This window comes from Apus apus, chromosome Z, assembly GCF_020740795.1.
Source record: "Apus apus isolate bApuApu2 chromosome Z, bApuApu2.pri.cur, whole genome shotgun sequence".
Taxonomy (NCBI): domain Eukaryota; kingdom Metazoa; phylum Chordata; class Aves; order Apodiformes; family Apodidae; genus Apus; species Apus apus.
Window position 1 is genome coordinate 5,425,496 of NC_067312.1, and position 25,925 is coordinate 5,451,420.

The window sequence follows — 25,925 nt, forward strand, 5'->3', positions numbered from 1 at the left end:
ACAGTAGATTTAGGGAGGTTTTTAAAGAATATTTAGCAAGCATCTCTTATCCAAAAAGACTGTAGACCCTGAACACTGAGAATTAGAAGCAGTCAGCAGCTCTCCAATCATAAGGCAAACAATGAAGATAATTCAAATGAGATAGTAAATTCTCAAAGTTTTGGCAAGGCACAGAGAGGAAAGAAAAAGAAAGATAACATCCTCAAAAATGTATGTTAAATTTTACTTCAGTAATGAGCAGGAATTGAAGTGATAGGCTCATAGAGGTGAATTCAGCTTGCATAAATTTGAGGGAAATTACATTTAGAGGCCATGGTATTCTGAAGCACGGCTAGACTTGATAATTATTTTAACAACCTGCTACTTCCTAGCAGAAAATGAAAGAAATTATATTACTGAGATTATATTAGGCAGACTGGTCAGTCACTATGCCTATGAATCGCTGAGCACTGTGGAAGAGCATCATATAGAGAGGGCTGCCAAAGAGATTATGTTGCCTGGGTAATTACTTAATTGCTTTTAAACTTATTTTTCACAAGATGGGAGTACATTAAGGCCTCATGGAAGTACTGAAACTCAGCAAAACATCTGTACTCGAGTAGTTTGGAGAAATGTTGTGAAAACATCTCAACATAGAGCCTTGTCAGTACAATGGATCCTGACCTCATTATAATCCTTAGATTTTTTTCCAGCAAAAACTACACAATTCTGCCAAAGTCTGCCAGTGCATGGTGGTTTCGTTATACTGACTCAGGCGAGATGCCAAGCTTATTCCTGTGAGTGACCCAAGTGAAACAAGGTTTGAATGAAAGGAAAATACTCCAACAGTCCCCTTAGTACTAATAAGGTAAATAGGATATCTGTTGCTTAATATAAACAAAAAAATGAGGAATCTGTTCTTAACTCTACTGTTAAACAGGGATGACATTGTTCTGTGCTTTTATGTGCTGGTTACAGTTGAAGCAGGAATATTGAGTTAAATACAACTTATTGTTTTAAGGGTGACAGTACGAGGTGGAAAAATATTTTCTTTCCTTCTGTCTGTTCCTCATTATCCAAATATGTTTTGGATACTTATCAATGTATTTGACAAGTATTATAAGATTATACTATATAAGAGGTTAATTGATTATCTGCAGAGTGCTTTGAACTTAAAAGGAGATATGCTAATTAGAATACAATATATGGTATATAGAAATATTATAGAATTCAAAAACTAGAACTTTACCCACATATTCTTGTCTCCTCAAAGACCGTCTATGCATACCTAAATATATCTTTATTTTAAAAAGAAAATGACTTCTGCATTTAGTTTATTAAAAAAAAACAACACAAACAAAACAAAAACCACCTCACACCATGTATCTGTCTCATATCTTAGGGGGGAAAAAAAAAGAAAAAAAGAAAAAAAGAAGAAGTAGAGCCAAATAGTGTTCGTTCTTTCTTTCTTTCTTTCTTTCTTTCTTTCTTTCTTTCTTTCTTTCTTTCTTTCTTTCTTTCTTTCTTTCTCTTTCTTTCTTTCTTTCTTTCTTTCTTTCTTTCCTTTCTTTCTTTCTTTCTTTCTTTCTTTCTTTCTTTCTTTCTTTCTTTCTTTCTTTCTTTCTTTCTTTCTTTCTTTCTTTCTTTCTTTCTTTCTTTCTTTCTTTCTTTCTTTCTTTCTTTCTTTCTTTCTTTCTTTCTTTCTTTCTTTCTTTCTTTCTTTCTTTCTTTCTTTCTTTCTTTCTTTCTTTCTTTCTTTCTTTCTTTCTTTCTTTCTTTCTTTCTTTCTTTCTTTCTTTCTTTCTTTCTTTCTTTCTTTCTTTCTTTCTTCCTTTCTTTCTTTCTTTCTTTCTTTCCTTTCTCTCTTTCCTTTCTCTCTTTTTCCTTCCTTCCTTCCTTCCTTCCTTCCTTCCTTCCTTCCTTCCTTCCTTCCTTCCTTCCTTCCTTCCTTCCTTCCTTCCTTCCTTCCTTCCTTCCTTCCTTCCTTCCTTCCTTCCTTCCTTCCTTCCTTCCTTCCTTCCTTCCTTCCTTCCTTCCTTCCTTCCTTCCTCTTATTTTTTTTTTAAATTTCCTTTTTTTTCCCCTCCTCATCACTGGCTTCCAACAGTTTGGCCTGCACGAATCTACCCACATCTCCACACTGGCACAGCTAATTCACATAGAAGCCTCAAGGCGCTGCATTATTGGAATTAAAGCTGCGACCCCAACCAGGGCCCCCCATTGCCTCAGGAGCCACACGAAGGGCTGTTTGCAGAGTGGGGTGTCTGGAACAGCACAGCTTCGTGGCTCCTTGCCATGGAGTGTTTAGTGTCTGTTAACTGAGTATTTTCTAGTGGCAAATGATGTCTTTAGACTACTCACGCCCAGTGTAGCTGGGAAGTCATAATCACACATTAATAAAAATAGGGACAATCATCCAGCATTTCATAAATCAGCCTTTTCTCCGCTATTTTCTCTATAATCGTAACAGATGGGTAAGTCAAGATAAGCCAACAGAGATGGGTGATTTACTGGCAAAAAAAATTATGACAGCTGGATCACACACACATATGCAACCAAATGGAGTCTTAAATTTAAGTAACATTTTAGGAAGGCGGGCTTTAGTTCTGAACCCATCATTTGGAACTGGATTTAACCCACAAGAATATTAGGTATTACCCTTCAATTTGCTGATCTTTAACATTTTCATTAATGGCCTAGACATAAAAAAGCAGGAGTGTACTAACACAATTTGCTGATAGCACGAAGTGGGAGCATTTTCTATCTAGAAGTGACAGGATTATTGTAGAAGAAAAGCTGTGTGACCCAGAGGAGCGATAGAAGTGGAATTAAATGTAATTGTAAAAAGTGCAAGGCCATGCCCTTAAGGACTAATAGAAAGACTGTTTGCTATAACACATCAGCCAGAAGGCAGGAGATAAAGTCTTGGATATATCAGTCACTTACACGATGATTATAAACCACAAACCTCATGCAATTGTGCATAAAATAAATGTCACTTCAAGCGGTATTGAGAGTGATATGTTTATCAGGAGCATGGAAGCTTTGGGGGGTATTGTAGAAAACACAAGTGAAATCTCAGCTAAGATTTGCTGTAGCTGCTTATGGACGATGATGAAAAATTCAAATGAGAGCAGTTTCAGACAATGTGGTCCTATCAGAGAAAATTAAAGACAGACTAATTTATTTAGCACAGGTAAATGAAATAAGAGAGGTGATAAAATTACTGTGTATGTTGATAAGAAGCAAAGGGACATTAAGAATTGGGAGGAAGAGCCATTTAAAATAAAGAACAATGGTGGGATGACATCTAATGGGTATTAAGTGACAAGGAATACATTCTGCCTACAAGTTAGGTGATGGCTGCTGATCATGTCTTGACAGTACAGAGGCTTCAGGACAGCCATTTGGTGGGCATGAAATGTGGCACAAGCTTCTCTTCTGTTTTTGAATGGGGTATGTACTGTCATTGTCAGAAGCACTGAAGGACTGAAATAATGACAAAGATCTGTTAAAGACTTATGTCAGTCTTCTGAGCTATTTCTCTACACTGTGTGAATAATTGTTTTCGTTAAATGAAAATCAGAGCAATTGCTCCTAATAAACTTTAACTTGAAATTTGTAGCTTCTGATTTAGACTCAAACCAATGAGATTATATAGCTTAAATTTGGTCTTTTTTTTTCCAGTGATATCAATTGATTTGACAAATAAAATACTGCAGCTTGATTGCTTTCCGGATGACTGCTAAAATAATGTTCTCAGTATAGCTTCTCATATACCCATAACCACCAGTCCTATTCAGTAAAAAAATAAATAAATTCTGTTCTATAAACAATATTTTTACCTTTAAAAGGCTTCTCTTCAATACTTACTTTTTCATTCTTATTTAATCTTGTTCTTTGCTTTGTATTCTAATTTTTGGGGAGTTTTCAGAAAAAAAACCACACTTCTATAACATCTGAAAATGTTATTCTAGAACTATTAAGCTACAAAACTGATTAAAAAAAAAAAAAAAGGCAAGTTTGAAATAAATACCATATTTGGCATATTTAAATTAAACCTAAGAACTGGGCATCAAAAATAGCTATAAATTCTGAAGTGTTATTATTTTAACTGCGGCTATGTGCCACTCTATCTGTAACTTTTCCAGCCCATCCATTTGCTCATGCAGGAGCCAGGGAGCCTTCCTCACACAGGTGGAAGGCCACTGAGATACATCTCATAGTCTCCTGTCAGCACTATGCTCAACCTACTGGCACCCAGCTCATCAAAATTCTGTTTTGATTGTACTCAAGAAAGTTGAAAGATCAGAGAACTTTACCCAAGACTAGAGAACTATTACAACTGGTAGTCAGAGTTAAACATTTGTATTTTCTATGAGTATCCCTATTGATTTCATAGGACTACCTGACTTACAATTGCACAGCATGCTAGTAACAGAAAAGAAAGTTTATCCCTAGAAGACCAAAGAAATTGAAAATTGTTAAATCCTGTTGTGGATGAGCTGCAGTGTAATTTTCACTTAAGCTATTTAATCATCCTGTAGCTACAGCTTTTTTTTTTTGCAGTCTGCAGTGTGTCCCACCATTATATTACAGAGTGCATAGTTCAGCACATGCTTCAGAATGAAAGCAGTACTGAATAGTGGATAAGAATCAAAACAGTTCATCAGTCACTAGAAACATAAGAGAAAAGTAACCATTGCCAAAAAATGTACATAGCAAAGCAACAATAAACCATCTTTTAATGAGTAGGTCTCAGTGTCCAGAGCTGTATAAGAAGAGGTGAGGACATTTTGGACTTAAAAACCAAATATTGTCTTGGACCATTTTAAGCCATCTGTGGTCCAAGCTGTTCCCTGTGCCAAGGAACAGCTAGTATGGATTTATTGATGGGAAGTCATGCCTGACAAGCTGACTTGACTTCTGTGATTGCCTTCAGATGACTCTGTGGATGAGAAAAACAGATTCTGTTTATCTTGACTCTAAAAACTTTCAGCTGTGGGATTCTGCTATAGACCTCCCAACCAAAGAAGTGAGGTGGATGAAGCTTTCTATAAGCAGTTGAGAGAAATCTCCCAGTCACTTGCTGTTGTTCTTGTGAGGGACTTTAACATCCCAGACATCTGCTGGGAATACAACACAGCAGAGAATGAACATTCCAAGAGGTTACTGGAACGTGTAGAGGATAACTTCCTCACATAGTTGATAAGTGAGCTGAGGAAAGGTGCCCTCCTGGACTTGCTTCTTGTGAACAGAGAAGATCTTGTGGGGGAAGTAAAAGTTGGAGGCCATCTAGGGCACAGTGATCATGAGATGATTGAGCTTTTGATCCTTGGAGAAACAAGGAGAGGGGTTAGTAAAACTGCCACCTTAGACTTCTGGAGGGCAAACTTTGACCTGCTCAGAAGACTGATTGACAAAGTCCCTTGAGAGGTTGCCTTGAAGGATAAAGGAGTCCAGGAACACTAGACATACTTCAAGAAAGAAGTTTTAAAGGCACAGGAGCAGGCTGTCCTCATGAGCCGAAAAACCAGTAAGTGGGGTAAGAGACCGGCCTGGCTAAATAGGGACCTTTGGCTGGACCTTAGGAACAAAAGGAGAGTCTATGACCTTTGGAAGAGGGGACAGGTCACTCACAAAATCTATAAAGATGAAGTGAACCTGTGCAGGGTGAAAATCAGGAGAGCCAAAGCACAGCTAGAGCTCAAACTAGCTACAGCTGCTAGGGATAATAAAAATGTTTATATAAGTTCATTAACAACAAAAGGAGGATTAGGGAAAATCTCCATCCTTTATTGCATGCAAAGAGAATCTTAGCAACAAAGGATGAGGAAAAGGCTGAGGTGCTCAACACCTACTTTGCCTCAGTCTTTAGCAGTGGAACTAGCTGTGCCATGGATATACAGCCACATGAGCTAGGAGACGGGGAAGGGATGCAGAATGAGGTCATCACAATTAAAGAGGAAGTGGTCAGAGACCTACTAAACCACTTAAACACACACAAGCAGTGTGCCCAGGTGGCCAAGAAAGCCAGTGACATCCTGGCTTGTATTAGAAATAGCGTGACCAGCAGAAGTCGAGAGTCGAGAGAGTCCCCCTGTCCTCAGCACTGGTGAGGCCACACCTGGAGTGTTGTGTCCAGTTTTGGGCACCTCAATTCAAGAGAGATATCGAGGTGCTGGAGCGAGTACAGAGGAGGGCAATGAAGCTGGTGAAAGGCCTAGAGAATCAATCTTATGAAGAATGCTTGAAGGAGCTGGGAATGTTTAGTTTGAGGAAGAGGAGGCTGAGGAGAGACCTCATCACTCTCTACAGCTACCTGAAAGGTCATTGTAGAGAGGTTGGTGCTGGTCTTTTCTCAAAGGTAATAAGCAATAGAACAAGAGGGAATGGTTTCAAGATGCAACAGGTTAGGTTTAGACTGGACATTAGGAAAAATTTCTTCACAGAGAGAGTAGTCAGACACTGGAACAGGCTGCCCAGGGAGGTGGTTGAGTCACCATCCCTGCATGTGTTTAAGCATTGTTTGGATGTGGTGTTGGTGGATGTGGTTTAGGGGAGAACTTTGCAGAGCAGGGATGATGGTTGGACTCAGGGATCCCAAGGGTCTTTTCCAACCTGAATAGTTCTATGATTCTATGATTCTTTGAACTCATTCTCTCATTGTGTCCTTTTTGCCAAACAAGCGAGATATGGTTTGTATAGATAGACTACAAGGCGGATGGGAATTAGCTGGACCACCAAGCTCAAAAGGTTGTGATGAACAGTATGAAATCCAGCTAATAGTGATTTACTAGTAGCATTCCTCAGGGGTCAATTGCAAAGCAGTATTTTGATTACTTTTACTAACAGCTAAATGCTTAAACAGAAGGTACCTTTATGAGTAGTATCTAATTGAGTGGTGTGGTTGATAGGCAGGTAGGACATGCAGACAGAGGGGACATTTCCAGACTGGAGAAATGGTTTGACAGGAACTCTGTGAAGTTCCAAAAAAAAACAATGCTGTGCCTCCAACCAGGATGGAAGACATCTTGTAGTAGTAACAGTTGGGCACTACTGAAAACAGTTTTGCAGAAACATGGAAGTCCTGGTGGAGAAGTTGACCATGAATTAATAATGTTCCCTTGCAGTGAAAGTAGCCAGGTGTGTCCCTGGTTGTATTAGTCAAAATGTAAGCAATAGGCCCAAGGAGGTGATCCTTGGACCTTCTTTCAACATTCCTGGGAATGTATCTGGAGTATTGTGTCTTTTTTGAGGTCCTCGGTAGAATAAATATCTTGAGGCAATGGAGTGAGTTCACCAGAAATGCCCAAGATGGTCTTGGAGGTAGAGCACAAAAAGTAATTTGTGAGGCTGGGAGACCTGAGCTTGTGAATTTATTCATCCTGATGCACTGAGGAGGAGACATCTTGCTGTTTTCAGCCACCTAATCATCTGTAGGTTGAAGAGAAAGCCAGATTTTTCTTGCAGGTGCACAGTGAAAAGCTTTGAAGAAATGAAAAGTTTTGCAGCACAAGAAAATCTGAGTAAGTGGAGGTTTGTCACTGTGAAGTTGGTTAAACAGTGGAACAAATACTCACAGAGGCTGTGGAGGAAATTTCTTCAATGACTGAATATGAGTAATCTGCTGTTGGTTGACTGCTATGAGCAGGAATTTGGACTAGAAGATCTACAGATATCTCTTCCATCCTAAATCCAAATGTGATTCTCTGATTCTTGTACATCTTTTAGCAGAATATGTTTAATTCCAGCTAGAATAATATGTGCCAGCTATACCAACTGTGCTTCTCTCTGTAATGGGATCTACAATTATATTTCCACATCTTTTTCCCAAAGATATCATACTGCTTCTCTTATTAATATTTCTTCTGTTGAGCCTAACAAAACTTTACCACAGGCAGTTGTTGTTTTCTAAACCGTTTAATAACACTCATTTTATTTCTAAGGGAAAAAAAAATAATGGGGTGATAACATGTCTTAAATTGCTAGTGACAGTAACTGTTAAGGCTTCAAGCACTTACTGTTTTTCACCAGCTGTTGCTTTTAGTACCAGCAATTTTATTCCTCCTAACCTAGGCTTATTTATGTATTTAAGGAAAAAAACCAACAAACCAGCCATTAGGAAATTGTGAGCAAGCTTCCCAGAAGAAAACAGATGAGTTATTGTCTGTCTTTGTCATTGTTATACCTGCATGGCTGGGTAAGGATGTTACATTTCCACTCTGTAGTCTCAATCATGATGTTGCTCATCCAGGCATGCAACACTTCCAGATTTACCTACCAGCCACTGTGATTACCACTGATGAATTGCTGTTAATATTTATAGAATCACAGAATAATTTGTGTTGGAAAAGACCTTTAAGATCATCAAGTCCAACCACTGACCCAGCACCGTCAAGTCCCTAAGCACCAGATCTACATGTCTTTTAAATCCCTCCAAGGACAGTGACTCCACCACTGTCCTGGGCAACCTGTTCCAATGTTTGATGACCTTTTCAGGGAAGAAAATTTTCCCTAATATTCAACCTAAATCTCCTACAACCTGAGGCCATTTTCTCTTGTTCCATAACTTGTTACTTGGGAAAAGAGGCAAACACCCCCTTGCTCCAACCACTTTTCAGGTAGTTTTAGAGAGTGAGGTTTCCCCTCAGGCTCCTTTTCTCCAGGCTGAACACCCCCAGTTCCCTCAGAGGATCCTTGTAAGACTTGTTCTCCAGATCCTTCTCCAGCTCTGTTGCCCTTCTCTGGACGTGTTCCAGCATCTCAATGTCCTTCTTGTTCTAAGGGGCCCAAACCCCAGGATTTGAGGTGCAGCCTCAACAGGGCCCAGCACAGGGGGATGCTGGTGGCTTTCTTGGACACCAGGGCACATACTGGCTCATACTCAGCTGCTGTCAGCCAGCACCCCCACATCCTTTTTCTCCAGCCTAGAGTATTGCCTGGGTTTGCTGTGACCCAAGTGGAGGCCACTGGCCAGATCCGGTAACTCCTGAGATACTGTAACTTTCTTCCCTCCAGCTGTTAATACTCTTTATGTTTTAAGGCATTATTTTTTTTCCCCACTTAGTATTATTTATATATTTATTGTAACATGTGTTACCTGTTTTCTGCCCTTCATTTTCAGTCTTTTCTGTCTGTGATGATGCAGAATGAATCATAGAATCATAGAATGGTTAAGGTTGAAAAGGACCTTAAAAATCATCAGGTTCCAACCTCCCTGCTATGAGCAGGGACACCTCCCACTAGACCAGGCTGCGTGAAGCCCCACCCCTCCTTCCCCACAGGGAGGGTGCATCAACAACCTTCCTGGACAACCTATTCCAGCACATTGCTATCCTCATAGTGAAGAATTTTTTTCCTAATCTAAATCTCCACTCTCTCAGTTTAAAACCATTACCCCTGGCCCTATCACTATCCTCTCTGGTGAAAAGTCCCTCCCCATCTTTCCCGTAGCCCCTTCAGGTACCCAAGGCTGCTATAAGGTCTCCTTGGAGCCTTTTATTCTCCAGGCTGAATAGTCCCAAGTCTCTCAGCATGTCCCCATAGCAGAGGTGCTTCAGCCCTTTGATCATCTTCATAGCCCTCCTTTGGACACTTTCCAACAGCTCCATGTCTTTCCTGTGCTGAGGTCTCCAGAGCTGCACACAGTACTTCAGGGCGGGTCTCACCAGAGCAGAGCAGAGAGGCAGAATCCCCTCCCTGGCCCTGCTGGCCACACTTCTGTTGATGCAGCCCAGGACACAACTGGCTCTCTGGGCTCCAGCACACACTGGTGGCTCATGTCCAGTTTCTCATCAACTGCTACCACCTCCAAGTCCTTCTCCTCAGGACTGCTCTCCAGCCATTCTCCCCACAGCCTGGATTTGTGCCTGGGGTTGCACTGACCCAGGTGCAGGACCCTGCACTTGGCCTTGTTGAACTTCATGAGGTTGGCACTGGCCCACCTCTCCAGCCTGTCAAGGTCCCTCTGGATGGCCTCTTTTCCCTCTATGGCGTCAACTACTCCACACAGCCTGGTATCATCAGCAAACTTGCTGAGGATACACTCAATCTCACTGTCCATATCTCCAACAAAGATGTTGAACAGCACTGGTCCCAATACTGACCCCTGAGGAACACCACTCGTCACTTGCCTCCACTTGGACACTGAACCATTGACCACAACTCTCTGGGTGGGGCCATCCAGCCAATTACTTATTCACTGAGTGGTCCATCTGTCAAATCCATGTCTTGCCAGTTTGGAGTCCACGATGTTGTGTGGGACAGTGTCAAAAGCCTTCCACAATCCAGGTAGATGGTGTCAGTTGCTCTGCCACTATCAACCATCTCTGTAACCTTGTTGTAGAAGGGCACTAGATTGGTCAGGCATGACTTGCCCTTAGTGAAGCCATGTTGGCTGTCACCAATCACCTCCTTATTTTCTATCTTCCTTAGTAGATTTTCCAGGAGGTTCTGCTCCATGATCTTGCTGGGCACAGAGGAGAGACTGACCAGCCTGTAGTTCCCTAAGACTTCCTTCTTCACTTTTTAAAAAATAGGGGTTATGTTCCTTTTTTCCAATCAGCAGGAACCTCACCAGACCACCATGACCTCTCAAATGTGATGGACAGGGGCTCAACAATTGCATCCACCAGCTGCCTCAGGGCCAGTGGATGGACCCCACCAGGTCCCATATACTTGTGCACCTTCATATTCTTTAGGTGGTCATGAACCTGTCCTTCCCCTACAGGGGAGGTGTTTCCTTCTCCCAGTCCCTTTTCAACTGCTGTATTTGACCCGCCTGCTTGTACTCCAGCTTATGACCCATCCATTTTTCCTCTAAGAATTTTTTGAAAACCTCCAGAAGAGGCAGGACAACAGTCTAGCTTGTGCCAGCTGCACTACACACACTGCCTTTTCACCTTTTCAGACTCTGACCACACTGCAGGTTTGAAGTAGCTGGCTGACTGAAAAACAGGAAATAAATATCAGAAAACAGCTCTAATATACAGAGAAGCTGATGCTGAATGCCTTGTGGAACAGAAGGGACTCTTTAAAGCAGTGCTTTGTCGTCATCTGTATCCAAGGTTTGCTGTAAGGCCAAGCCTTTCTGCCATGGACACCCATAGTGTATTAATGGAGCACCTTTTACACATCAGAAGAATAATTGGCTGGATAGATGATGTATAGAGGAGGTTAAACAGATGCTTCTAGCAAGGAGTTTCTGTTATTCTCTTTGTTGAGAATCTGTTTTCTCATTCTATCCCCAAGCTAGCATAATAAAGACATAATCTTCATCCTCCCTTCTGCCATCTTTCCACCTTCACCCTTCAGCTTTTCCATTCTTGTCTCTTCACTATTCCTTTCCTTTGTGGAAACAAACATGAACTAACATCCCAGGCAACCTGATTGGCTTCTCAGTCAAAAATTAAGATTCTAGAAAGAAACACCTTACTGATTAATCCTGGAGTGTCATCATTCTGTAAGTTTCTGTTAGTAAAGTATCCAAGATGTTTTGAGTATATATGCAATAAATTTTGGGGCTATATTCAACAAAGTTAAGATTCTGCTAGCTGTTACTTCACACTTTGCTTACATTAAGGTGCTTGGTCTTCTGAGTAAAAACTAAAAGCCACAGGCAGCAAATACAGAAGGGTAAGAAACTGCCTGCTGAGTGGGAAGCTTGCCAACAGGAGAAGCTAACCACATATGTACAAACAAGTTACCACCGAAACTCTCTCCAGGACATGTTCTTAGTCTGCAGCAAAAGTGAGGTAATTTGAGCAAGTTTAGCAGACAATAAGAAAGCTTGTTATGCCTCATTTGCTAAATGCATTCTTACAGCTCTTCTTACCCACTAGCCATTTAAGATTTTTATTTTTTCTCCTTCAGCACCTTCATTTCTTATTGCTATCCCCTTCATAAGCAGTTCTTCAGACTCAGTATTTTATTATGCATTGTCTAGACTGGTGAATCATGTTGAATGATGGAGCTAAGTGGATGCTCTTCACGCAGCTGCCATTTCCATTTGAAGTTTTCTATGTCATGGGCCTCTCTCTTTCAGTGTTCCTGTGACCAAGAATAGACCTGTTCCTTACTCATGAGCTCTCCTTTCAGCACATTAGGGAGAAGCTGAAAAAGAATACTCAGGAAAAGCTCCCACGCATTTTTTTCAGTCAGTTCTTATTCTGCAAAAGTGTCATATTTTGCCTGAACTAGTATTGACATGTAGAAGAGCAACGTCATTAGTTTAATAAAGATGCTCTGCAAGTATTTCTCTTAATGAGATTGTTTGACAAATCTTCCCAATAAACTGAATTAGTAAACTCTCAAAATTATTTGCATGTTCCAGGAAAAAAGCAACAATGATAAAAAAACTGCTCACCATCTTCATTTTCTGATATAGTATCCCCCTTTCATTGCATCAAGTAAATTTCTCTTTTTTTTTTTTTTTTTTCTTTTTGGTAAGAGCAATCAAAATGATAGGGAGAAGGGTGAGACATGTTTCTGTAAGTTGTGCATAAGGCACTTTGATATCTCATACATTTGCAAGACTTGCTTACTTCAGCAAACAACTTCTGAAAAAAAAAAAAAAAAAAAAAGTTATTCTATTGCAGTCAAAATCTCTATACATTCAACATAAATTCTTCCTGTGCCTCCCTTCTGTTGAATACCCTTGGCAGAAGCCTGGACAGTGCTCCTGAATCCAGGCAGATGACAACTACATGGAGATGGAGGGAGAAGGGAAAGATATTTTTGCAACATTCTTTTCACTGTGAGGAACACAGAATGGTGTTTTTCAGTCTGCCTGCAAAGTATGTCTGGGAGCATAATTAGGTGTGAAAACTGTACAACAGAATATATGTGTATTGCACTCCATGTAATGTGAAGCACTATGTGGTTTCAGTACACACAACATTATTTACTGTGCTAGGAACAGATATTTTTTGTAATCTTTTAATTCCAGTGTGGAAAACTCATATTCAGGTTAAGCATAAAGGGAAATTTCAGAGCTTAATTCCAGTAGTCTGTTCACATGTTTAAAAATTACATCTTTTACTGAACACAAGCTTTGGATACTTTGGCTCAAATGATTATTTCAGTTCTGTGGATGACCAATACTTTTGTTTGGTTGTGTAGGGTTGTATTTTTTCTGTACATCACTTATAGTTCTTCTTTGTGACTATATGTATAAAAGCACACAAATAAATATACTGCTGTTTCTGCCTCTTCCTTGTCTTTCATCCATCTCTCCAGATTTCTTTCTGATCTTCAAATTTCTTCTATCCCATTTCCCAGTCTTTAGCAGACAACTGTGGAAAACTGCACACTGAAAGCAGTGTACTGCTTTGCCTTTCTCACTGACTCCTGGTCTGTTTTCTTATGTTCTCGTGTCAGTGGAGTGCTTTCAGGACAAAATATTGCTGTTTGAGGCTGTGTTATTCCCATCTTTGAAGTAATATAATGAGAAAGATTTGCATAGGTTACGAAATATTAAGTGGATTTACACAGTGCTTAGCCTGCTAAGTGCCTGAGTCCTAATGAAGAACTGAATTCAAGTTACTAGTGAATTTTAATGTCTAACACATAAATGAAAATAGCTTACACCAGTCTATAGACAGATGAAAAATATGGGGCTGGCTGTACTAGACTGACAGTTATCTTGTAACACTTTTAGTGTTACAGTAAGAGTTCAACACTATTAACTTTCTATTTGTTTTAAAATATTCTAAAAGGTATATTTACAGCTTCTTTTACATGTAAATTTTCTAATAAATATCTGTTGTTAGGAGACAATACTAGATTATTTTGTTGCTGCTTACAAGAAAATATAAATTATTTTCCTTTTTTGTGACCTTAAAACTGTAAGTCCTAGATCTTTTTCCCTACAAAAAACTGGTCTCCTGTTCTGACTATTCCAAGCTGAACTGATGAAGAAACCTCAGCTTTTTGCAGCCATCTTATGACCATCCATGTCTTCAGCTGAGTGTTGCAATCAAAGTCCCTTTAAAGATGATGGACAATTTAGAAAATTGTCAGATCTCTGAAAAATGCTCTGAGCAATTGACCCGTACTTGTTCATCTTGAAGACTGATGCTAAGGATTTAACACTTCCACATTCTCTTCAAATTAGACCCAGAGCTATTGCAGACTGATGCAAGATCACATGGCTTTGAGTATCCAATTCAGTCAGATCCTGAGGCCATCTCTCTAGAAACATTTCCTGATATAAAGATGTTTTAACTCACTCATCAGTCTTGCTTTTGACAAGATAAAGCCATAAGAGTACAGTCTGTAGTAGAGAAGAACAACTTCAGAGTCTAACCTATAGACAGCATCCTGATTCCACAGTGATTTTTGCATTAAAATAGATGCTGATTTAATTATTTAAAATTAGATCTGTGAAATAACGAAGTAACACTGGAAATAATAGACTTAGGAGCCTCATGTGTTTCACTAGTTTTGCAACCAGGTGCCAGCATGGAGGATGTTTCTCTTTACTTAAAACATTTGCCCAAAACAGGAATGAAATTATCTGGAGGCATAGCTCTTGTGTTACAGGGATATTGTGGATCCAAAGTGTGGAAAAAATAAATAAAATCTCAAAGGGAGAGAAAGACTAGAGAAAAATCTGTGCCAGTCAGTAATCTCCATCACAAAAGATGCCAAAAATCTCCAGAAATTATGCAAGTGTGAATAAGTAATGGATCTAGATTTTTCTTCATATGAAAAATAGTGAAACAGATGTATGGAATGAAATAGCTAGTGACAGCCTAGAGTTTTCACATGAGAGTGTAGCAAAGACCATAGCAGGTCAGAGAAAATGTCAGTATAATCTAACAGTGGTCAATAGTGAAGAGCATGGTGATGCTTCATTAGATTGTTTTCCCAGCCCACAATTTGCAGATCCCTTGGACTGAAGGAGAGTGTGATTCTTCTTTGTTCAGAAGAGAGAGTTTAGGCTGTGTTACATGTTCTGCCTTAGTGACTAACTAGGTGAGAAGTGTATTATTTGGAGCAGACAAATCTTCCCAGCTTTGTCTAGAAGTTTAATTTTTCATAAGACTAATAGAGAGTTTTCCTTTAAAAAATGAATCAATCCCATTCTCTCAATCCTCCAGACCCTAAAAATAACCTACATCTGTCCCCATAGACTTATGTATGTCTAAGCAGTGCAGCAGGTCACTAAACACTTCTCCTTGAATTATGGAGTCTCCATTCTTCTCCCCATCCCTGTCTTCCAGCTCAGGGGACTGAGTACCCAGTGAACAACTGGTCTTGCCAGAGGCAAAGAAGGGATTAAGTGCCTCAGATTTCTACTTATCTTTTGTTACCATGTTTCTCCCTCACATCCAACAAAGGCTGCAGAATCTTCTTAGCCCTGCTTTATTTGCTGATGTATTTATGGAAACTTTTTATATTGTTTTTGGTTTGGTTTTTTTGTTTTTTGTTTGTTTGGTTTTTTATGGCAGTAGCCAGGTTAAGTTCTAGTTGGACTTTGGCCTTTCTAATTTCCTCCTGCATAAATAGCCTCATGACATTCTTGTAGTCCTCTTGAGTTGCCTGCATTCCAGCCAAAATTCCTTGTTCAGCCATGTTGGCCACTGGCTCATCATGACAAAAATCATTCTGGTCTGTAATAATGCTTAAGTATGAGATCAGTAAAAGTATCAAACAGGCAAGAAGAAAAAAGTGGAAAATTTATAAGACACCAGCTTTCACGTAACACTAGGAAGGGAGAAAGAGGGACAGAACTAATTGCAATACACGCACAATAATTATTGATGTTATGGCAGCTTTTATAGCTGCCATATAGCCATGAAATCTAGAAAGTCAGCAAAACTGAGCCCTCAGAATTGCCTGCTGTGAAGTCAGAGTGAGTTTTGTTCAACTAAGTACTTCTGAAGACTTCCAAACGGATTTTAGAGTAATGGTTTGACATTAATTTCTCCTCTTACGTTTCTGCAGCGTGTTACTTATTTACTGTTTTGGCTACTGAAAAGAGGTATCTACTTAGAATCATAGGATCACAGAATCACTTAGGTTGGAAAAGACCTTCAAGACCATCTAGTCCAACCGTTAACCCTCCACTACCAAGTCCAGCACTTAGCCATATCTCCAAGTGCCACATCTAGATTAATTTTAAACACAACCAGGGATAGTGACACAACCGCCTCTCTGGGCAGCATGTTCCACTGTCTGACAACCCTGCTTTAAAAAGTTCTTCCTAATGTCTAGTCTAAACTTCCCCTGGCTTTTCTTCCCCAGGGAGTGAGGGTAAAGAAAAGGTGCACATGTTTGATTGAATTAAAAGTGTCAACAGAAACTAGCTGGGAATTCTAGTGAAATTTTGGCCAAACCAAATAGGTAACTATATTGTATAGATTTATGAATGTATTAATACATAAAGGGTTGCTGATGGAAAACTTTCAATACTATATTTATAAGCAATAATTCACATTAAATTAATTTCAAATTCTGAAACCAAGCTGAATGTTTGTGTTAAGTAACATGGAAATTGGAGATTTTAACATCAATGATTTTTTTGTTTTACTTTTGCATTTACTGTGCATTTGTTTAGACCTGAAACATTGTCATATTGAATGTCTGGCCACAAAGAGGAAATACTGGTTACTCACAGATCCTAGTCTTCAACATTTCTTTCAGCCAGAATCGATTTCCACTTGATCTTGTTTTTACCCCTCCTTTCAGGGATGTCATTGTTCAGTGGCAAGAATATGATAGGTAGTTTATAATGTAAATTTCTGAAGAAAGAGAAGAAGGATAAAAGGGTTTGGAACATTTTTTTCTCCTTCTTAAAGCATATTCCATGATAAATATTATGTGAACAGATAACAACACTGATGCTTGTCTTAAAAAGTCATAAAGATTGTGGTTTTTTTGTTTTATCTGGTTCTGCTCAGGTTCTCAACCCCAGCACTGCTGTAATAGCCGAGTATTTGAGCTTTAACCTGAACAATAGCATTTCACACTTGGAAAGATCCTTATAGCATCCTGTAGAAAGTCTCTGCCACCAAGCCTGTTGATACAACACTTGTCCAAAGCAAAAGTGAATAAATGTCAAAAATGACATAGGCATAATGGATCTGCTTTGGGGTTAGTGGATTGGGTTGCATGTTTCTCAAAACAGGAATCAAATACTTACAGCAAAAAAGCCTTTGACTCTACAAGAGGCAGGTGGCAGGGCAGAAACACTCAGCTCAGCTTCCAGATTACTGCCTAATCCCTGATGCTTGTCATGCTGTGTGGCCAGGGACCACTTTATTTCTTCCTGGTACCTTAGACATACAGTGATAAAAGGACACTAGTGAAAATTTCTCAGTCCTGATTGTTGTTCATCATTAATGAGAAATCTCACATGTGCTGTGTGGGAATGCCTTTAGCATAAACTCAGTGGCAAGTGCTGGGTTTAATAAAATTATCGTTCACATCAAATAGGCAGCACTCTACTTTTTATTGTGTGGGATGGCACTAAATTCCTAGACCTGTAAGATTATTTTTCTCTTAGCAAATATGCTTATCTGATACCCAGGATACCATCAATACCTTTGATCTCTCCAGCTATTTCTTGTGGCTTATTATAGGTTTGTAAAGGTACTAAAAATTACATAATTTCTTCTGATATGCTGAGGCAATGGATGGTGATGGAAAAGGATGTGAATGTTTACAGATATTTCTGAATTGTCTGCCAGTCTCTGACATTCAGGTGCTAATACACAGTCTGGCATCTGGATATTTGTTTTGTTCAGTGGTCCTGACAGGAAACAAAAATGCACTAGAGAAGGGAAGAGATGTGGATCTCTCCTAGACATCACTGAGAGTACCTATGGCTTTTCCTGCTCCTCTTATTTCCTGTGGTACAAACAAGGCTGCTCAAGATGGTGCATCCTCCCTCTGTGTTCTTAAACAGTTGTCTTTTGTTTACAACGTAAGTTACTGCTTTTCAAAAACACAGAGCTTGATAAAAAACTACTGGAATTCCTTCTATTAGCCTCAGTGGGATTTAGATGAGTGCTGTGTGTAGCCTTCTGTCTCTGATTAAGGATCAAGATCTGTCCTCAGCAAAACAATAAACTACAGAGAGAAACTTCCATACCTAGAATTACCACTCTGTTTACCATGGCAAAGATACTGAGGGCTGCCAGGGTAGAAGCCTCTGTAAGAAAAGTTTAGGAGAAACCTTGGAACTCTGAGCATACCACCTGCAGCCTCTCAAAGTCTTGATGGCAACCTGGAGATCCCAGTCATAGGGAAAAATTTGCAAAAGTCATCTCAAATAGATCATGCTGTTGCAGGGACTAAATGCACAAGTGGAAGTGCATTGTTTTCCTCCATGAAGACCACCACTGGCTCACCCAAAGTGATGCTCCTGACTCTGCTAATATAATCTCTGTCAATAAAATCAACTTTAGGATGCTTCTGTTGCTGCCTTCACTAAAGCAGAGACAAAGCTGAATGCAAAACAGTCTCACCCTGAGAGAGATTTTCCAGCTAATAACAGTCCAAGGGCAGAGGTAGATTATTGATCTGTTTAGTTTCTTTGCACTTACCTTCTTAGATCCAGATATTTTTATGTTCTGCCTATGGGGGGCAATGATTGCCAAAGCTTCCCCACCCACCATTCAGCCCCAGTGGCTTTGTCCTCTGCATTTGCTTGTGCAGGAGCTGACCTTAGTGGGGAACTGGCCATCTTAAAGATGGCAGCTCATCCATCACAGCTTTCACAGGCTGTCAGCATTGCATTTAATCTCACTTGTAATTTTCCAAGGGAGGTTTGCAAAAGCCACAAACAGAATCTTAATGCTATAACATGCGGTTTGTAACCAATGAGTACTTCCTGTCTCCGTGAAACTGTGCTGCATTCCAGCTGCCCTGAACCATCAGAAGATGAAAAAATCCCAGATTCAGCCTACAGTCCCATGTTCCATCCACAGTCCACAGGCTGTTTTAACTGTTATGTTTTCCCTCTGAACTGACATGCTCCCAAATGGACACTCAAAACTATGACCTTTGTAACAAAGACATGAAAAGGCTGTATTTCTGAGGGTCACACATCGTTTTCATGAGGCTTCATTGTCCATTTTATGGAATTCTCCTTCTGAAGCATCTTGCTATTTGTTTACACTACAAACTTCAATGTCCTTCTTCTGTCAGTCCTGAGCCAAACTCCCTCAGGCAATCCCAGTTTATAAAGTTTAGATCAAAGTCAGGAAGCTTCTGCCATCTCTTAAATTTTCATTTTTCATTATCTTCACTACACCACCCTTCCACCTTGATTCCCTCTTAAGGTTTACCAGCAAAGAAACGAGCTAAATTGGAATCAATATAACCAGAATTATACTCTGGGAAACAATGCCAGATTCAATCACAGAGGGTTACTCTAAAGATGAGATATAAAGCCCTGCTTCCCAGATATATATTCAATAGAATGACCTCTCTCCCTGACCTATGTGTCCATGTCATGCTGACAGATCATATCTTCTGCTGATACAGATCCATGGAAGCTGCAATTTGTCAACAACTCCCTGAGCTGTGCGGATCTGGGATGGATTTCTATAATATAGTTTCTTTTCTGACAATAAGATGGGAACAAGGTAAATCCCTGGAATTATTTGGGCGTCAGCGACCTCATCAAAGGCTTTATCCCTTGTTTCTCATTTCATAGGTGTCTAGCCTCTTGACCGAATTATGAACCGAAAGAAAAATGTATTTTTCCTCTAGACGTTTCTCCATATTTACCATTTCAACAAAAAGATTAATGAAATTACTATAGCTATATTTTCATTGGTGCTGGAAGCAGTAGTGGTAATTATGGCAGTACTAGATTTCAGATAAGCCTTGAAGCTTAAAATCTTCAACTAAGCATCCTTAAATTGCTTGTGCCAGGTGTCCTCCTCATGCTGAATTAGTTCATAAGAATTACATAAAGTAGTTAATCAGTTCCTGAGGGCAAGACTCAAGAAAAATAAGATGCTCTAAAATGAACTATTGCCATTAATGTTGTCTCTGCAATTTGGCAGGAAACTGGATTTCAAGACCAAACTTTTGCAGCCAAAATTTTGCCAAGTTACATGCTTCCAGCCACACAGAGACCGAGAGGAAGTTTTCCTGCTCAATGTAGTTCTCCTGAGTATTCTCTAGTTCTCACAGTTCTTAGCAGGCTTCTTTCATTATGGAGCATAGCATGTCTTCCCTGCAGTTGTTCTTCCTCGCAGGTGGGAGAAAGCACAGGTTTGATCCCAGGAAAAAAAAAGAAAAAAAAATTTTTTTTAAAAATTGGTGTGAAGGAGGAATCAGATGGGTAAAGATAAGAAAATAATAGAGAAAAGGGAAGGGTCAAATTAACAGTTGAGCACTGCTGTCCTTGCACCTTAATTATATTTACAACATCACTCTTTAATATAAAGATGTTTCAGTTTATCCGCTTTTTTTCTTTTTTTTTAATTTTAGATAACAGGTGTATAAAAACTTCAGTGAAACTGCAGCTCTGTACAGTAGTTTGCTCAGAATTGCAGTGTCTTAACAAAATAAAATGAAATACCCTCCTACAACTCAAACAAGGAAAAATATGATTATAAAGTCCAAAATAGACTAAAATAGTCTTCTATCCAGACAATCAATTTCTCAATGGTGCCCAATAGACATATTGAATCACACATTTTGCTTACACAGCTGCCCAGAGAGAAACAAGGACCATATTGCTACCCATCTCCTTTTGCTAAAGGTTGGTAATTATAGCAGTTGGAAAGCAGCAACAATCTTTCATTGTGTGAGTTCAGGCTGGCATGCAATCTCCCTGCTAACCCTTACAATATTCTTAATTAAATTAAGATTATACCTGAAACACAGAGGAATAATTCTGCTGATGTTACAGGGCTTCTGACTCAGTGCAAATTTCCTTCCAGCTGGAATACACTGAAGTTCTGTTTCACACAAAATCCTGATTACAGATAGGTAAAAAAAAATATGTATGGTGATGTAATAAGTTTATCATAAATGACATTTTTTTTCATAGTAGGAATGAGAGAGTTTGTTTGTATTTTGAAATACCAGGTTTAATTTCCCTAGTAAATATTAATGGCACTTTGGTTGCATGAAGTAAAAATAAGAAAAAAACTAACTAACTAAAAAAACCACAAGCCAAGATTAGTCTTGTGGTAGACAATAGCAACTGAGAGTTTTAGTCTAGTCCTAATAGTCAGCTTTTCATAAGGCTGTCTCAAAGTACTTCTCTGCCCTTTATTCAGGTGGTTGGAAAGTTACTTGAGTAAATCATAGAATCATAGAATGTCAGGTTGGAAGGGACCTCAAGGATCATCTGGTCCAACTATTCTAGGTACTACTAGAGTTTATGTCAGATGACTCAGCACCCTGTCAAGCTGAGACTTAAAACTGTCCAATGTGGGGGAATCTACTGCTTCCCTTGGGAGACTACTCCAATGTTTGACTGTCCTCATGATGAAAAATTTACCTCTTTTGTCCAGTTTGAATCTCCCAGAAGCAACTGAAGTTCATTAGCCCTTGTCTTTCACATGTGACTCCTTGTAAATAGGGAGTCTCCATCTTCCTGGTAGCCACCCTTTCAGTACCTGAGCATGGCAATGAAGTCTCCTCTAAGCCTTCTTTTCTTAAGGCTGAACAAACCCAGTTTTCTCAACCTCTCCTCATATGGCAGGTCCTCAAGTCCTCTCATCATCCTTGTGGCTCATGATATCCAAATACAAATAAAAACAAAAGCTGGAATCTATGACTTAGAATTTGATTATACACCAGACAGTTCACTTACACAATTTATTCATTCTGTTTTATGCTCAAATACTGAAAAGAAAGGATAGTCTACTAGCTGGAAAGTTGGCTTAACATTTAGAAGCTCATAGGGTGTGTTCTTTGCTTTGCTGCAGACTTAGTACATGCTAATGGCTGAGATCATAACATGTAAAAAGTACTTTAAGTAATAGACAGCAGTAGTCCTTATGATAAGCATTTAATTTTTATTTACACCACACATTAATCAGAGTACTGATCCCTCCATTTAGCAGGCTGGCAGGTCAAATGACAAGAATAAGCCAACACAGAAATCTTAAGAATAAGATGCCTGCTTCAAAATTCAGGCAAATTAAAAAAGAGCTGCTTTGGTTCCCTCTAGATTTATGGTGATTCATTTACTTAGAGCTCCTCAAAACACAGACACATTTCCTCCAGGTTTTCTGAGAACAGCAAGTACATGGGACCATTTAGAAAGGATGACCTGAGAAATTAATAGATTTTGGATCTTTGTGCAGCTCAGGCATAAGCTAAATGATAGGATTACAGGCCTGCTAAAACCAAATCTCTTAAAGGCACGCTCAGAAATTAATGTGACTGAAAAATCTTAAGGTATGAAAACCAGTGTGTTTAAAGAGTCACATTACCTCCACGATTAGGTTACTGCTGAACAAGGGATTTTCAAAGACCTTAATTTTATGTAAATCTTTTTGGCCCCCTGTTCCATCTTGTGGAATGCAGGCACCAGCACTATCAAACTGTACTAGAACATTGCACTAAAGAGAGTAAATGTGTGGAAAAACTGATGCATCAGAACTAGGGAAATAATATACCTGAGCACATGAATATTCTCAATACTCTCAGTTGAGTGGTCTCCTGGATTTAGTGTGATCCTTTCATTTTTTAATCTTCTCTGTCAGGTGTTAGAATATTTTCCTGTAAAATTATCTGTAAGCAATTTGCAATATCCAAAAAGTCAGACTACATATACTGTGATATTCTCATGTTGATCCATACTCTCTGCATTGGGTGATATTTATGGACTTTTCCTTGTAGGTTTCAACTGAAGAAGGAATGAGCTTAGCTAGAGAATACTCCTGCTCCTTTTTTGAGACTTCAGCTGCCCTCCGGTTCTACATTGATGATGTCTTTCATGGACTAGTGAGGGAAATTCGAAGGAAAGAGTCCTCATTGCCCATGGTGGAGAAGAAGATGAAGAGAAAAGATAGCCTGTGGTGGAAACTGAAAGGATCCCTGAAGAAAAAAAAAGAAAGTACAACTTGACAGCAATCCCCTATGAGCCACCCATCAGGAGCTGACCACAGTAACCTGTAAGAGTTCAAAAAGGCAGCATTGACACAGTATCTTCAAGACCAGGTCCTGGAGTTCCTTCCCTTCAGCCCTTATGCAGAAGTAGCTCCTTGAAGGCCCAATTCATGGTTGCCCTGTGGCTCCTCTGTATTATAGATAAAGTCACTTAGCATATTTTTTCATACCTTCTCAGCAAATCTGAGTGCAGAAATACTTTGATTTTTTTCCCCTGTGGTCCCTGGCTGGTCTTCAGATGCTAGGCATTAGGCCAGCATCCAAGGCAGAACCAGCTTCCATGAGCTCTAGTACAAGGGATGCACTTATTGCCTCCTCTCAACATGCATGGATCATTTCACCATCTCAGGAATGTATAAGATTTATTTCAGTGAACATTTTGACTGTTTAAGGAGTTTAGGATTTGAACTTCACATGTAGGTTTAGCATTAGACTGTGCTTAGTCTGCACGTGCACATGTCGGTGTGTGAATGTGTGTGTTTTAACCACTCTCAAAGGAAATGATGTGATCTCCCAGTTTTGTTCCTGTAGAACCCCATACTTATTGTATACTTTCCATGTTCTAGGAAGAGCTGGTAACCACAGCACAAGTCATGCATCAGCCGTCTGAAGGCTGCAGGGCTGCATCTCTGTCTCCTCTACTCATTACTCACCAGAACTGGCTAGCAGAGGTGCAGTGTCCGACAGACACAGAATGCACTAGAATCATGGAATAGTTTGGGTTGAGGAAGACCTCTAAAGGCCATCTAGTCTGGCCCCCTGTAGTGATCAGGGACATTTTCAACTAGATCACGTTGCTCAGTGACCCATCCAACCTGACGTGAAATGTTTCGCTCTTGTGTCCTGCCAAGGAGTGCACAAAGGCACTGTCTGATGCTTCCCAGGTCCCTCCCTAGAGCAGTGCAGCTCTGTCCCAGCATGTGATAACATCTATTATGTAGCTTTAATTCCTCAACCTACTAGACAATTGCATCAGATCAGTCACCATCTTTCACAGTCCTTGACCATCCAAGTGTATCATTGATTGATCAGTTGGACAGGTTTTTTAAATATTCTTTTTTAAAGTTGGCATGAAATAGATTATAGCCTCATTGACTCACGCCCTGCCCCAGACTTTTTTACTATTCACATTATACATTTTACAATTAAAACGTACATACATTTTGTCAAAAAATAAAGTTTGTGATTTCCATGAAACTATGCTAATAGTCAGTGTCATTTGTGTCTATCCTGGAGTGACAATTGATATTAGAAAAAGGTGTATGTTCATTAGTAAGTGTTTATTTTTTCATTTCTATTCTTTGACTATTTTGCAGGGTTGAATCTAATTATGATGATAGTGGGGGACAGTTGATTTGTTTTGCTCTGTTAAATTTGTAAAGGTTATGGTATCGTGAAGAACTTGAGTTCGTTGAAATCTGGTGGTTTGTTCTTCATTTTCCCTTTCTTTTAAGAAAATCCAGTGATACTTTTCAACTTGTCAAAAATTCTCCAGCAAAATACTATTTTACTACATGTAGCTGGATAATATCTGTCTGTATGTCTATTTTGGAAAGATTATCTCAGAGGAACAGAAATACATACAGGCATTTAAGGTGAATTTTCTGTTTCCTGCCCCTAACAGCTAAGGTCTGAATTTACTAATTCAGTAATTACTATTATTGATTTACCTGTATTGCCACAGGTCCAGCATTCTAGAGACAAAGAGATGTGCTTGTCCAAAGAGTTTATGAGTTGGTGGAGAGGCAACAGGAGGCTGCACTGAGCAGATGGCAGCTATGAGACAATAAATAACATGGGGAAACATCTGTGACTGTTCCAATACTGCACACAGCAGAGAGGGGGATGAAGCAGTTGTTCCATGAGAAAGACACCATAGAAATTAGTATCCTGAGAAACCTTGAGGGATGCTCATCTGTCTTTTTCAGACAGACGCCTAAGCTTTGAGACAATTGAAAACAATTTAGCATGGATTAATATGTCATTTCACCCACCCTACTGAGGGATATATTACATCAACACTGGCTTGGCTCTGTAGGTTTAGGGGTACCCTGCTTCAGGTCAGTTTGCAATACAGGAAAGGTTGCAGAGAAGACATGGATACAGTCTAAGATTAAGCCTTAAATGAATTTATATATTAAACAGGCCCATTCAAAGCCATTAAGGTCATCTGGCATGGAGCAACCTCTTTCTATACTGCTAAACTCCCTTAGCCTTAACAGCAGTGTTACCACATACAAACTGCTTTTGGAAGTGGTCACAGAGCCATGCTAGGTTCTGCACCATGCTCAGCACTGGTTTTAAAGTACTAGCCTGACATGGTCTGAAATGAGGCAAAGGATCATTTTAACAATTTATAAGTAGAGATGTGCTCGTGTTCCTCAGGCTCCATATGTTCAAACAGACACAGTTTATATATGTTTAGGTGTACAAGCCCATGAAATCTCCAGATTCTGAGTGTCTCCACAACCAGCCCATACAAGCCACATTTTGAAAGATATACCTAGAGGTATTATCTTCAAGTAGTACCTGAAGGGTGCCTACGAGAAAGCTGGGGATAGACTGTTATAAGGGCATGTAGTGATAGAACAAGGGGTGATGGAATTAAATTGGAAGAGAGGAGATTTAGGTTAGATATTAGAAATAAATTCTTCAGTGTGATGGTGGTGAGACACTGGCCTAGGTGGGCCACAGAAGTTGTGGAAGCCCCATCCATGGGGTTTTGAACAACCTGGTCTAGTGGGAGGTGTCCCTGCCCTTGCAGGGGGGTTAAAACTAGGTAATCTTTAAGGTCCTTTCCATTCTATGATTCTATGATGTTTGGTACTATGTTAGTCTCTTAAAAAGGAATG

At 39.6% G+C, this 25,925-nt stretch overlaps 1 protein-coding gene across 1 annotated transcript in view; it reads left to right on the forward strand.

The window, feature by feature from the left end:
• RIT2 (Ras like without CAAX 2) overlaps window positions 1-24,223 on the forward strand; it is a 177,879-nt gene extending 153,656 nt beyond the window's left edge. The window contains exon 6 of the mRNA XM_051642151.1: window positions 22,804-24,223. Coding sequence (XP_051498111.1) covers window positions 22,804-23,031 — 228 coding nt within the window. The 3' untranslated portion in view covers window positions 23,032-24,223. The remainder of the gene's footprint in view (window positions 1-22,803) is intronic.
• The last annotated feature ends 1,702 nt before the right edge of the window (window positions 24,224-25,925 follow it).